Source organism: Chelonoidis abingdonii, chromosome 3 (assembly GCF_003597395.2).
Source record: "Chelonoidis abingdonii isolate Lonesome George chromosome 3, CheloAbing_2.0, whole genome shotgun sequence".
In the NCBI taxonomy this organism is placed as follows: Eukaryota; Metazoa; Chordata; order Testudines; family Testudinidae; genus Chelonoidis; species Chelonoidis abingdonii.
The window spans coordinates 11,949,137-11,961,672 of record NC_133771.1 but is presented as its reverse complement, the minus strand read 5'-3'; the positions used below and the strand labels follow the sequence as shown (position 1 = coordinate 11,961,672).

Here is a 12,536-nt window from a genome sequence, read left to right as displayed (position 1 = left end):
TTGTAATCACTGTGAGTCTTTCCATGGACTTAGCACAGGCCACTGGTGCATGGAGCCATAGAATCACCCTTCAGGATCCACTTGCTTTCTCAGCATATTGGGCAGGAATCACTTCCCATATATGCTGCCTGCACCCAAACCACAGAACAGGTCCTAGCCATGGGAAGAGCCAGCCACCAGCAGATGTGTTGTCTATGACAAAGACAGAAGGTCAAACACCAAATGGAGCAGATGGCACCTTTCTCTGCCATACCTGATGGGTCTATCCCATCATGCTTTGGGAACACTAGAATAGCTAGTCATAGCAATGAGGTATTTGCAAATTGAGGAAACACACACACAGCAGTGTTAAGCACCAGCTGATGATTCTATGCCTTTTATTATTTCAGAAAATATCTTTGTTGAGTTTGCTCACAAAAGCCATTTAACAAAAAAAAAAATCCGTACAAAATTGGTTTTTATTTTTAAATGACAGGGGAAGAATAAAAACGTGTGTGTGTGTGGGGAGTTGAAACAGTTATCCAAAAAACCAACCCCCCCAAACCGAAACAAATTAAAATACACAACAAAGGAAGAGAACGTTTGCACTAAAGCATAAATATGGAAGAACAGAATTTTCCTTGAGTTTCTTTGTTGAAGTTTGGTCCACAGAATTAAACAGGTTAAAAAGAGAGATACAAGGACCCACCCAAACTTTGCATCGTGTCCATCCCTCCCTCTGGCAAGAAGTACACATGACATAGGGAGACAAGTGACCCAGTTTATAGTGTCAATATAAAGACTGCCAACTCAAGCCATCTGTTATGCACTCAAAGGAGCTGCTATAGCTGTAGATACCCTCTACTATAGAGAGAAGTCAGCCATAGCAGCAGCTTCCAACTACTGGACTCCATAGTCAGATGGAGCTGTAACTCCAATCCACTGGAATGAAGACCACCCATTTACAGGTTTCATGACTAGTTCTGGAGAGAGACCATCCTCCACTTAATAGAAAAACCAGGGAGAAACCCATCCCTTATTTGCTACATCTGTGTATGATAGGCAAGGAAAAGTCATCCTACAAAAATACAAACTTCAATGCCCTGTTGAGCCAGGAAGATTCATTCAACAAACTTTTTTTTTTTTTTAAAAAAAAAAAGATACTGATCTGCAAAATGCTACATTCTCCCCAACATCCACCCCTCTAAGATCCATTTGGGACAAGGAGAGGGAGAAGAACTGCTGGTTCTTAAGAGACTTTGCCATAGCCCAGGTGAGGAGACATTCTGTGCTCCATGCAATTATCACAACTTGACCTCATCTCAGGGATATTCCCCTCCCAGGGTTTGGTGATGGATGCAAGCACTGCAGGAGTGACCACGATCCAGGCGGATTATTGCACAACCCAGGAGGGAGTGGAGTAGCGGTGCTATAACACTGAATCCAGGACCCAGGTCCCAATTCTGCATGATTCTAAGTGCCCTCAGCTTTCTAGCAGATGGGGGCACTCAAACTGTTGCAGAAGATGCGCAGCACTTTGTGGGATGGGGCCGAAGAAGACGACCCATTTGAGAAGTGGGTCTCTCTTTCCCCCAGCGCTCTGCACCTTTGTACATGGATTGGTCGATAAAAGAGTTAACACTAAAGACTGGAAAAGAAAAGAATCCATCTCTATGAGGAAGAGGTTCTCCAGGATAGAGAGGAAGTTTTGGTTTGCTAGGAAATGCAAGGAGAGCTGCACCAGTGACCGCAGAGCCAGAGACGGTATGTGTACTGGAGGAGAGAGGTGCAAGAGTTTCTGTGTTGGGAGGGAGCGATGGGATGGGATGGGAGCCCCTCCAGCCACAAATGACCCCAGCGATGCCTGTGAAATGGCAGCCAAGGGGCATCACTGCAATGGCCGACCGATCTAGGCAGAAAAAGGGAAGGGGATTTTAGTCACCGAGGAAATTGAAAAGGCATAGAAAACGAGGGGCTACTTCCAGTGTGAACTGTCCCTTTCCCCAGTGACTAAATATAGAACATACACATCAGACCTATACACAAGCCTGAGGGCACGGAGTCATTGAGGCAGCGCATAGGCAAGAGAGTACAGACGATACCGCAATGTAAGGCACTTGATATAGAGAGACAATCAGCTATTTTACGGCCTCGCAGGCTTGTGCCAGAGGAGAGGCTGCCTGGAGCAGGGCAGGCGGGGGGAAGGAATCATTCAGCAGTCTGGTTTATTTGGATCTGACAACAAGCCACCTTTTAACTGGGAGGCTCAGCTCCTCAGCTGCAGTAAGTCTTTGACATCGGAAGAGCAAGGCCAGCTCCAGCTCTGAAGAGGTCTGGGGAGCAGTCACTCCCTGCAGGGCTCAGTGATCCCCTCCCCGCTGGGAGCGAACGAGAAAGGGGAAAGGGATGGAAGGGTGAACTGTGCTAGGCCCGGGGGCCAACAGTATGTGTCCCAGCTCACTCACTCGCTCGCTGGTGTAACATTCCTTTCCTGCCTGGTTCTGCTGCTCTGCCCAAGTGCTGGCTTTGCTAGTATCTGTCCAGTCAGGGACAAGGAGGGACAGTCACAAGGTGTTCCCAGGTGTTCTGCTCCAAGATACTGGGGAGCAGGAGGAAGATCCCTGGGAGATCCCAGCTAGTGGCTCTCCTTAGACATTCAAGGCTCCTGGGGCATGGGGGAAGGAATGGAATCTGACCGGCTGCATTGAGGCTCCCAGGTATTCTGTCTCCCACATTGGCAGCCCCTGCCCGTGCTGGGGAGAGAACAGGTGTGGAGAGGACTCAAAATCTGTGAAAGCAGCACAGCCAGCCAGTTCCTTTCACCACCCCAAAAAACAAAAGGCCAGAGAGCATGAGTTACAAACGCCTCCAGTAAGAAAGGCCACAGGGAGGAGCATGAAACAAGTCAGGAACATCATGTTTGGTTTATTCTGGCCCATGTCACTCACTCCAGCTAGGAAGGAAGAACCCTGATCCCAATCTGCATTAGAAGAGATTCCATGACACTTCACCCCCTGCCTGCCTCTCTCCCTGCCCCTTTGGGAGCAGCGACACCCTCTCCATGCTCAGCCAAAGGGAAATGCTACCCATCACCCAACAGAAAGGGCAGCTGAGCCAGCTTTGCCAAGAGGGAAGCTCCCACCTCAGCGAAGCAGAAGGGCAGCACCAAGTCACCTCACTGCACTGAACCATGCCCACTGCAAAGTCTGGCTTATGGAAACCTTCCTCAGAGAGAAATACCCTCTGCTGCAGGGCAACCTGGCCAGTCTTGACCAGCACATGGCACTGAAAGAGCCCTTCAAGTGGGATGGCTCTATTCATTCAGAAGAGGGCAGTGGACAGAATCAATGGGTGCTTGAACAATTCCCGCATATCTCCTTCCAACATACGCAGCCAACAACGGGTCGAGGGAGAGTGATCATATGAAAGAGGCGGCCTCTGAGGTAGATTTGAGATGATTCCATCCACCAGCTGGGGAGGGCGGTGGCATGGATTGGGCGAGAGGCACTCCCACTTCCACAGGCTGCTCTCTGCTATTCTCACCCAGCCCAGGAAGGGATTAACAATCCCCTCAGGGGATATGAGGCCCGTGAAGCGGAAAGACAAGTTGGTGGCTGCAGCCGGAGCAGAGAGGGCACAGCTGGCCTAGGGTGGCCGGGGCAGCTCAGGGCAGTGGTGAGGCATGAGGTGAAAGGCCCCATTACAGATAAACTCTGAGTGGCAGGGAATCTGCTCTCCTGCATGCAGCACGAGTGCTACGCGAACACAACGCCACAGGATTAAGCCAGCACTTAGGTGAGGTAAAGCGGCACATCCTGAAGGAGCAGCGAGGTGTGGGACCAGAGCTGACCTGCTGGTGGGGGTCTCAGGGCTTACACTTCCTCAACTGAGTTTGGCCTGAGCTACTCCCTGGGTGACATCATCCCAAGTAAGGCACTAGCAATTGCAGGGCAGAGGCAGAGCCTAGTCACCGGACCTAAGGGAGGGAGACACGTGGGCAGAATCGGCCTCAGAGCTCATCTCCTGCCGCAGACTGCTAGGGATGCCACTTGCCGGAACTCCAGCATGATGCAAAGCACATCTGAGGTCACCTCCCTGTGCCCTGATGCAACAGGCCCTATCCAGACCTGACCCGCCTCTGCAATCCTGCTGGGCGTGCTGGATGCAAGGCTGCTCTGCAATTCACCCAGGAACTCCAGCCGTGGCAACACCACCCAAGGACGCCACCTTGATACCGAGAGGTGCTCTGCGCACAGGGCATGGCTCCCCCAGCTCCCCAAACCTCTACCCTCATGGTCACCGGGCATCTTAAAGCAGCCACCTGTCCCTCCGAGGCCAGGACGCAGGGCAATGCCCAGAGGGTAGGGGAAGAACCTGCTTTAGGAAAGGGATTGTTTGCTTGGAACCATTTGCTTTGTAACAAAAACACAAGAGGAAGAAAAAACACTCAAGAAGAGGGGGAAAAATTGCACGCTGATTGACGATAAAACTGAGAGGAAGGAGAGGATGGGAGGTTTGGGTCTGGCTCCTACAGGCCATGTGATGGAGCAAGGTTTTTTGGTTTTATTGCAAAAGGTTTTTGGGGGAGGGAGGGGAGATGAGACTTTCCAAGCCATTCAGCACCTGGGAGGCCGAGAGAGGGGCTGGTGCCTAGTCCTGGTCTCTCGCCCTCCTCCCTGGCAGACGAGCCTTCAGCTCTACGGAGACTTGAGCTTCTTGGTGCGGGGGGAGGTTCCGTTCTCGGCTTTCACTACTCCGTTTTCATGGTAACCTGGGGGCAGGGGAGCACAGCTAGTCAGGGACACTCGACTGAGGCCTCATTGGCCTAGAGAGGATGAGCGCTTAGCGCCAGGGGTAAGAACTGTCATGTCCTCAGCTTTTCTGCCCTAGGCTCATGCAGGATTGCAGAGGGACATCAGCACCCTGCAGCCCTTCCACCTTGTGCCGTGGTGCCACCAGACCCCAGGAGGTCAGGTTGCCTCATGGAACACTGTCGCTCCTTATCAAGGCCCCAGCACAGCCTTCGGGGCACCACGGTGCTGGACAGGCAGAGTGGGGTTGCCAGGCATCCGGTTTTCGACCAGAACACCTGTTTGAAAAGGGATGCTGGTGGTGCATGAACATTGCTGACCGGGCTGTTAAATGTCTGGTCGGTGGTGCAGCGGGATTAAGGCAGTCTCTCTGCCTGCCCTGGCTCCGCACAGCTCCTGGAAGTGACGGCCAGGTCCCTGCGGCCCCTAGGCTCAAGGGCAGCCATGAGAGCTCAGTGCGCTGCCCCCTTCCCGAGCACCAGCTCTGCAGCTCCCATTGGCTGGGAACAATGGCCAACGGGAGCTGCGGGGGCGGCACCTGCAGATGAGGGCAGCACACTGAGCCCCCGTGGCCGACTCTGCCCCGTGCCTAGGAGCTGGAGGGACATGCCAGCTGCTTCCTGGAAGCCACCTGAGTTATGTACCACGCAGAGCCTGTACACCAAATCCCCTCCTGTGCCTCAACCTCTGCCCCACTCCTGGGCCCCCTCCTGCACTTCGAACCCGTCATTTCTGGCCCCACCCCAGAGTCCACAGCTCCAGCCGGAGCCCTCACCTCCCCTGCGGCCCAACCCACTACCTCAGCCTGGTGAAAATGAGCAAGAGTGAGGGAGAGCGAGTGATGGAAGAAGGGGGGGGTGGAATGGAGGGCGGGGCCTCGGAGAAGGGATGGAGCCGCAGGGCTGGATGCGGGGCAGGGGTGTTCAGTTCTCTGCAAACAGAAAGTTGGCAACCCTAGGACAGAGCTGCGGCCCGGATGGCTCCTGGCCATTACTGATCCCTCTGCAGCAGAGGAAGGGACCCGACGGCAGCCTGGGCTCTTACCTCTCACCCCCAGCTCAGCCACACACGGCCCTACTCTCAGCACCCCACCCTGGCACTTACCCGACTCCCTCTTGATGGGCTTGGACTGCTGTTTGGTGAGGGCGGCGGCTCTCTGCCTCGCGCTCTGCTCGTCCCGGTACTCCCGCCAGCGCCGCAGCTGGAACCGGATGAAATGCCACATCATCCAGGTCTGGAAGAGGCACACCAGGGACAGCACAAACATCCTGGGGGGTGGAGGCAGAGAAGAGCCAGGCTGAGAACGGAGCAGAGAGGCTGAAGCCAGGAGCCCTACAGCCACTTCCAAACCCAACCAAGCCAGCTAGTAAATGGCCCTTCACACCCAAAGACCACGGCGATCTCAATGCTACAGAGGCTGGTGCTCTCCAGAGCCCACAGACCAGTCCTGGAAGGACACCTGAGGGAAGGGTGTAGTTGTTCCAGGTGCCAGCCCCGCCGTCAATTTTTGCTTAGGTACAATCACGCCTGTCACGTCCCTAGGCTCCTCTCTGACAACAGGAGGGAAGACACAGCCAGACAGAAGGGGGATTCATGTTGACCAGGTCCCTTAAATTGCAGTTATGGCTAGAAAAGTGATTGTACGTAAGTGCCTCTTCATCCCTTTACTGAGCAAACAAGGATTTTATCTTTTCTTCACAGTACGGTTCACAGACAATTTTGCTGAGCCTCAAGACAACCTAGCATCCAGCTTGCTCGCCCAGCGTTATGTTGCATCTACAGAACCCTCGGTATGGGAGAAGTTCTAAGCAGAAGACAGTTGGATTTTCAGATTCCTCTGACTCTGCAGGCCCAGCCCTGGGGAGTCGAGTGGGAGTGGATGGATAGAGAACCTGAACATGGGCATCCCTACTGCTTTCATCAGTCCCCTTCCTGACTACGTGAGCATGCATTAAGCAATCCGGCAGAGCATTTCAGCCTACGGGCAGGAAGCTGATGGAGCAGCATGTGGCCACACCTTACCTGGAAAGCAGAGTGTTGAAGTTTCCTTTCTCCAGGTCGAACGTCTGGTTCTCCGCCCGAGCCAGCCCAAAGCCAATGACCAGCACGGAAAGGGTGAGGGTGAAGAGCCGGGTGATCACGAACACCACTGCCCAGGCATTAAACCTGTGTGAATTCAAATAGGAATGTCACTGGGACAAGCCTCCATCTGCAGTAGGGGCGCACACCCAGCCTACCCAGGACAGCAGGAGTCGCGAGACGCAGACATTCAGAGAGGAAACAGCCTCAAGACACCCAGGAGCAGCACATTGTTCATGGGGACCCACCTTTACTAGGGTTGAACTTTGGGGGAAGAGAGGTTACTTCAGCCTAGGAGTGCTATGCAACTGTCACAGCCGGGCCCCTTCCTGCAGCCTCAGCACGGGTGCCATTGCCTGAACAGCCCACGCATGAGATGGCCCTGCCAAGTCAAGCGGGAGGCTGGTTGGCTGGTGCCCATGCTGAACAGGATGGGCAGAGCTTAAGTCCCCAAGGCTGTCAACCTTCCACTCCAGAGCCCAATCACTGGGCGCATGCACGTAGGCTCTCCTGGCACATTTGCCCACAGTTGGCACTAGTGAATTAGAGGCCCAGGGGGACTTTGGGTCCGATTCTCTGATACCCTTTGCTGTCCGTGGTCATGCATCCCACTACAACAGGAGCATCAAATGTCACCACCATTCCAGTATCTTTCTATATTCATTATTCTTTGTGTTAGGAAAGCACCCTGCTGCCCTAACTGAGATGAGGGCCCCACTGCACTAGGCCCTGCACATACACAAAATAAGAGTATGTCTTGATGAGTTTAAATAGACCAGACAAAGGGTGGGAGGATAAACAGAGGCACGGGGAGAAGATGGGACTGGCTCGATATCTCTCAGAAGGCCAGCAGCAGAGCTAGGGATAGAATCCAAGTATCCTGATTCCCAGGCCCATGCTCTATCCACTAGACCACACCACCTCCCCAACTTTGCACCACCGTACATGACTACACAAAGTCCCAGACCCTTCACAGGCTCTACTGATCAGGTGTTCTTATACCTACCAAATCAAACCTGGAGTTAATCCAGCCTCGAGTGCCCTCTTCATACCTGTGCTGTGGAGATCTCCTAGCCCACTCCCGACAGGCTAGTCAGGAACTGTAGCACCCATGACCTCTCCCTCTAGCCCCAACGTGAGAGACCCCTTGCAGATCCGTTCTGGAGAAGGAAGACAGACTCCCCTGCTCCCCCTAGATTCCATTTGATGACCGTTCTGGCCGGCAAGGGGCAAATCTTTCCTCTCAGCTCGGCGCACTTACAGCTTCTCGTTGTTCTCATCCGTGAAGTAGAAGAGACGGGCCATGTGGAAGAGGAATTCAGCAAAGTACTGCAGCAGCAAAAGGATAAGCCCCAGGCGGGTTAGGCTAAAGAGAGAAGACACAAGCATTGCCATACTGGAACAGACCTGAGCTCCAGTCAGCTATCTACCCTATTAACACTACTTTGTGTTTGTTCTGCGGACTAAAAGCTTCAGTCAAAATCAGGACCTTGTTATGCTGGGCCTTGGACGTACACGTGCCTGCCCCAGACAAGTTACAATTGAAATAGACATGACATGGTTTAAGGGGAAACTGAGGCACAGGGCCCACTATCATTGAGCAGATCGGTAGCAGAGCCGGGAACAGAAGCCAAGGTCTCTTGAATTGTAGTCCAGCGCACTAGTCACCAGACCCTGCTTCCCCTCACATATGAAAGCCTTTAGAATGCATTTGTCCAACTGTGCAATACCAACCCTGTGAGAAAAGACTTTCCTGACACCAAAAAGAAGATCACACCTTCCAGCCTGAGACTTACAGCTCGCAGACTTTTGCGTTGTACAATGCTCTGAAAATATTAGGTGCAGGCACGTCACCCATTCTAGCTGACTTAACATGACACTTTCATTCGTAAGAGTAGCTATTATCCTATTTAGAAACTGTTGGCTTCAGTAACACACTGTAGCTGGGAGTTCCACAGGCTAATAATTTGTTGCGTTTATTACTGGTTCTTAAATCACCTCCCTTACTCAAGTCTCAATGTGTTGGCCAAGATTTTCACAGCAACTAGCGATTTTGGCTGCCCAACCCTCAGCAAGTCCTGAGCACCTGCCCTCTGGAAACCAGGATTTTCCCATCATTCTTAGCAGGCCCCATAAAGCAAACTCCGCAACACTCACTTTAAAAGGTATGCTCCAGCTATATGCATCAGGTACAGGCTGATGTACCGCAGGTGACGAGGAATCTCCTCCTGGCAAAGGAACAAAGATTTAAGATTAAGCTCAACCGTCCACATTTTGGAAATCTGAATCAGTGCACACAATGGAGCAGCAAAACATGGAGGTAAATCCGGGGCTCTCCCCGCTCCTCCAAGATTTGTGGAGCACTCCTGGTGGTATGTGCAACGTCATCCTGCGGCCGTGAAAATTCCATCTAATTGGCCAAGTGTAAAGGCAATGTGGCGGCACAGGCACCTATGCCAGCTGAGAGAAAGCAGCTGCCAAGCTCACTCCCAGTAAGTCTAAGGGGAACGTGCAGCAGCCGTGCCTTTCCCAGCCTTGCACTTCTCCCCAGGTTCCACGCATGCAGTCTGGCATTTTGCTTTTTAAAGCTACTGCAAATCCACTGGCCAGTGGTTCCACTGGATGAGGCAGCCTTTGCAAAGCCTGCAGCGCGACCTGTCCGGCACTCACCTTGCGCACCTTCTGGAAGTACAGCTCAGGCAGTGCATGCAGCCAGTAGGCCAGCTGGCAAAGGTAGAAAAACTTCACCTGGAACCTGAAACGCAAGGACAGAACAGATGAAAGCCTACCAGGCAAACCCAGCTCCAGATTGGAAGTTTAAGGTGTGTAAATATTCCCCATACGATGGACTGGGATGGGGCATCACCCCTTTGGGGATTGCGGGGAGAACTCCTCTGAGCAGAAAACACGTGCCCCGAGCTGACCCCTGGAAATCAAACCAGCTACCCCAGTCCCCGCCCCGGGGAGAAGACTGCCTGATCTACTACACCAATTAACTCAGCAGGAGGTATGTCCCCTGCTGACTTTCCCAGGAAGCCTCGGGCAAGGCAGAGAGCCTGCAGGGAGCAGCAGTTCCCAAACAGTCTGGGGGATGAAGGTCAGGTTCAGGCTAGTTTTTTTCATCTCTTATTTGAGGATTGGGAAAAAGGCACTGGCCTAGGGCCATAGGCAAAGAAGTCAAGGGGTTCCTGCTTTTCAAGAGCTAATAGCTATGGCACCCCAGGAATGGGAGGGAAGAGAGAGGAGAATTTGCCAGCAGCCAAAATGCAACATTGGGTGTCTGCTGGCAGGCCTGGCACCCTCAGACTCGTTCTGGATTTGGCCTGCAGGTGCTAGAGCTCCATTTGCACTGCACGGGGCACTGCAGAGCACTCCACTCCCTACTGTTTTGCACCTACACTATGAGCCAGTTACCCACTAGCATTCAGAGGAGTGCGCACATAGGAAGGAAGGGCCAGATATAAAGGTTTAATCATTCATGGGATCCGGGAGTTCTGGGCCAGGACAATGTAGAGCCACAGATTTTAAGGCCGGGAGGAACACTGTGGTCACTCCTAGGCTGACCTCCTGCGTAACACAGGTCAGCAAATTCCACCCAGAGATTACTGCATCCAGCCCCTAACCCCACTGAGCTCCTCCTGGGGATTTAGCATGGACGTGGGAGCCAGGAACCTCCTAACTTCTAACGCCAGCTCTGCCGCTGAGTGGCTTGGCAAATCCCAACTTCTCTGCCTCCATTAGCATCCTAATGAGCGGACAGATGACTCCTGAATTTCTGAACCCATGGTTCTCAGACACTGGCTATACACTGACTGGAGCTCCCTCTTTCTGGCTGGGTACTTATCTATCCCCCATCCTCACAAACCTTCCCAAATTCACCGTTACAGCATCCCTATGAGAAGGGGAGAATTATCCCTCATTTTACAGATGGGAAACTGAGGCACAGAAGTTAAGTGACTTGCCCGAAGTTACTGGGAGCTCAGAACTGAACCCAGGCCTCTTGGGTCCCAGACCACCAGGGCAGACGTGCTCTGAAGCGCTTGATCACACAATGCCCACGCCCACACCCCGCCACCCCCTGAATTTGTATTAAGATTTCAAATGTCCCCCAAGACCTTTGTAGAAAGCAGGGTTTACCGGCAATCCCCGCATGGGAAGAGGCTGTGAGATCCTTTGTACAGTGCTTTCAAAATACACAGCAAGGTAAATGATGCCTATTCACATGGCACTGACTCCCAAGCCATGTCCCCACATTAACCTAAAAAGAGGAAGGAAGCGGTCAGCTGAAGAACAGAGCGCTTACGGGAGAAAAACATGAGGGTAGTTTTCCCACCAGCTTCTCGGGTTTGATAAGTATCCTTCCTGAAAGAGAAGAGGAGAAGCAAGTTCTAAGCAAATGAAATCATCGGCCCATGTCGGCTCTGGGGTTACCCACGTCAGTGCCAGTTCTACGCACGGGCTAAATGCCGGGTCAATAACGAGAAACTGAGAAAAGGGGCCTGGAGACTGGGTCCTTTCAGAGCGGCTGCAATTACTACAAGCTGAAGCACATTAGGTAAGGCCAGCATTAAGGCTGCCAAAACACTGCCATTCTAATAGGCCTCTTATGGCTGTTAATAATTTTGTCCAACTTCCACATAACAGGGCTGCACCTCTCCAGGTCTCCTCTACATCTGAAAGGGAACTGAAATAAAGATTGGGCAAAACTTCTTCAGCCATTTTTGTATGCAGGGAGTGTTTTCTCTGATAAAGCTGCTGCAGCCCAGCTAATCTCTCAGTGGGAAAGGGCAGAAACTTGATAGTTCAAGGACAGAGATGGTCCCATTTGCTTTTTAGGGATCCAGTGAAAGATTCCACCAAGCTATAAATGGCTTACAACAGCATGCACCATCCAGCCAGCGCACTGAACGAGCTCTGGGTCCGGTAGAGGTAACCGGATGCGATCTTGTAATTAAAATCCATCATAAGCCCAAAGGGATGAAGTTCAAGTTATGTCTCAGAGTTTCTTTGTGCTCCTCTGCGGGCCTGTATCCATCTGTAGTCACTTGTCTTGGACTACAAGATCTTTGAGGCAAGAACCCTCTTTTCATTCTGTGTTTGCACTGCGCCTAGCACAATGCGGTCCTGGCTCCTGGTCCTTGCCTGGGGCTCCGGGATGCTAGGATGATACAAATAAATAATAATGCTTGTGCAGAAAACCTGAACTTGGACTGTCCCAGATTTATTTTATAGTGCTTTGCTCTGCAAACTTGAGTGCTCTTTTAATGCAGCATCTTTGCATGGAATCCATATTTCCTTCGGTTTGCCAGACATGTGTCTTCAACACTGCAGGCTGCTTTGGAATTGTGAGATACAAGAGGCTCAATATTCGCGGCTTGTCTGCACGGAGCAGCTAGCGTGCACTAAGCCAGGGTGTGATTTTACAGTGCAATAGCTACCTTGTGCTAGATCCTCATGTGGACACACTGACTAGGCACCTTGGAAGCGTATTAAGCTGAAGCATACTGAGGCGCTATTAGGGTACGTCTACACTACGGGATTATTCTGATTTTACATAAACCGGTTTTGTAAGACAGATTGTATAAAGTCGAGTGCACGCGGCCACGCTAAGCACATTAATTTGGTGGTGTGCGCCCATGGTCCGAGGCTAGCGTCGATTTCTGGAGC

At 52.2% G+C, this 12,536-nt stretch overlaps 1 protein-coding gene across 1 annotated transcript in view; it reads right to left on the bottom strand.

Moving 5' to 3' along the window:
* Positions 1 to 1,134: 1,134 nt before the first annotated feature.
* The window catches only part of TRAM2 (translocation associated membrane protein 2), a 59,008-nt gene continuing 47,606 nt past the window's right edge, over positions 1,135 to 12,536 (bottom strand). The window contains exons 3-9 of the mRNA XM_075063603.1: positions 11,173 to 11,231; positions 9,540 to 9,624; positions 9,027 to 9,097; positions 8,131 to 8,235; positions 6,813 to 6,956; positions 5,895 to 6,058; positions 1,135 to 4,750 (exon numbers count right to left, since the gene is read on the bottom strand). Of these exons, the coding sequence (XP_074919704.1) occupies positions 4,677 to 4,750; positions 5,895 to 6,058; positions 6,813 to 6,956; positions 8,131 to 8,235; positions 9,027 to 9,097; positions 9,540 to 9,624; positions 11,173 to 11,231 (702 nt within the window). The 3' untranslated portion in view covers positions 1,135 to 4,676. The remainder of the gene's footprint in view (positions 4,751 to 5,894; positions 6,059 to 6,812; positions 6,957 to 8,130; positions 8,236 to 9,026; positions 9,098 to 9,539; positions 9,625 to 11,172; positions 11,232 to 12,536) is intronic.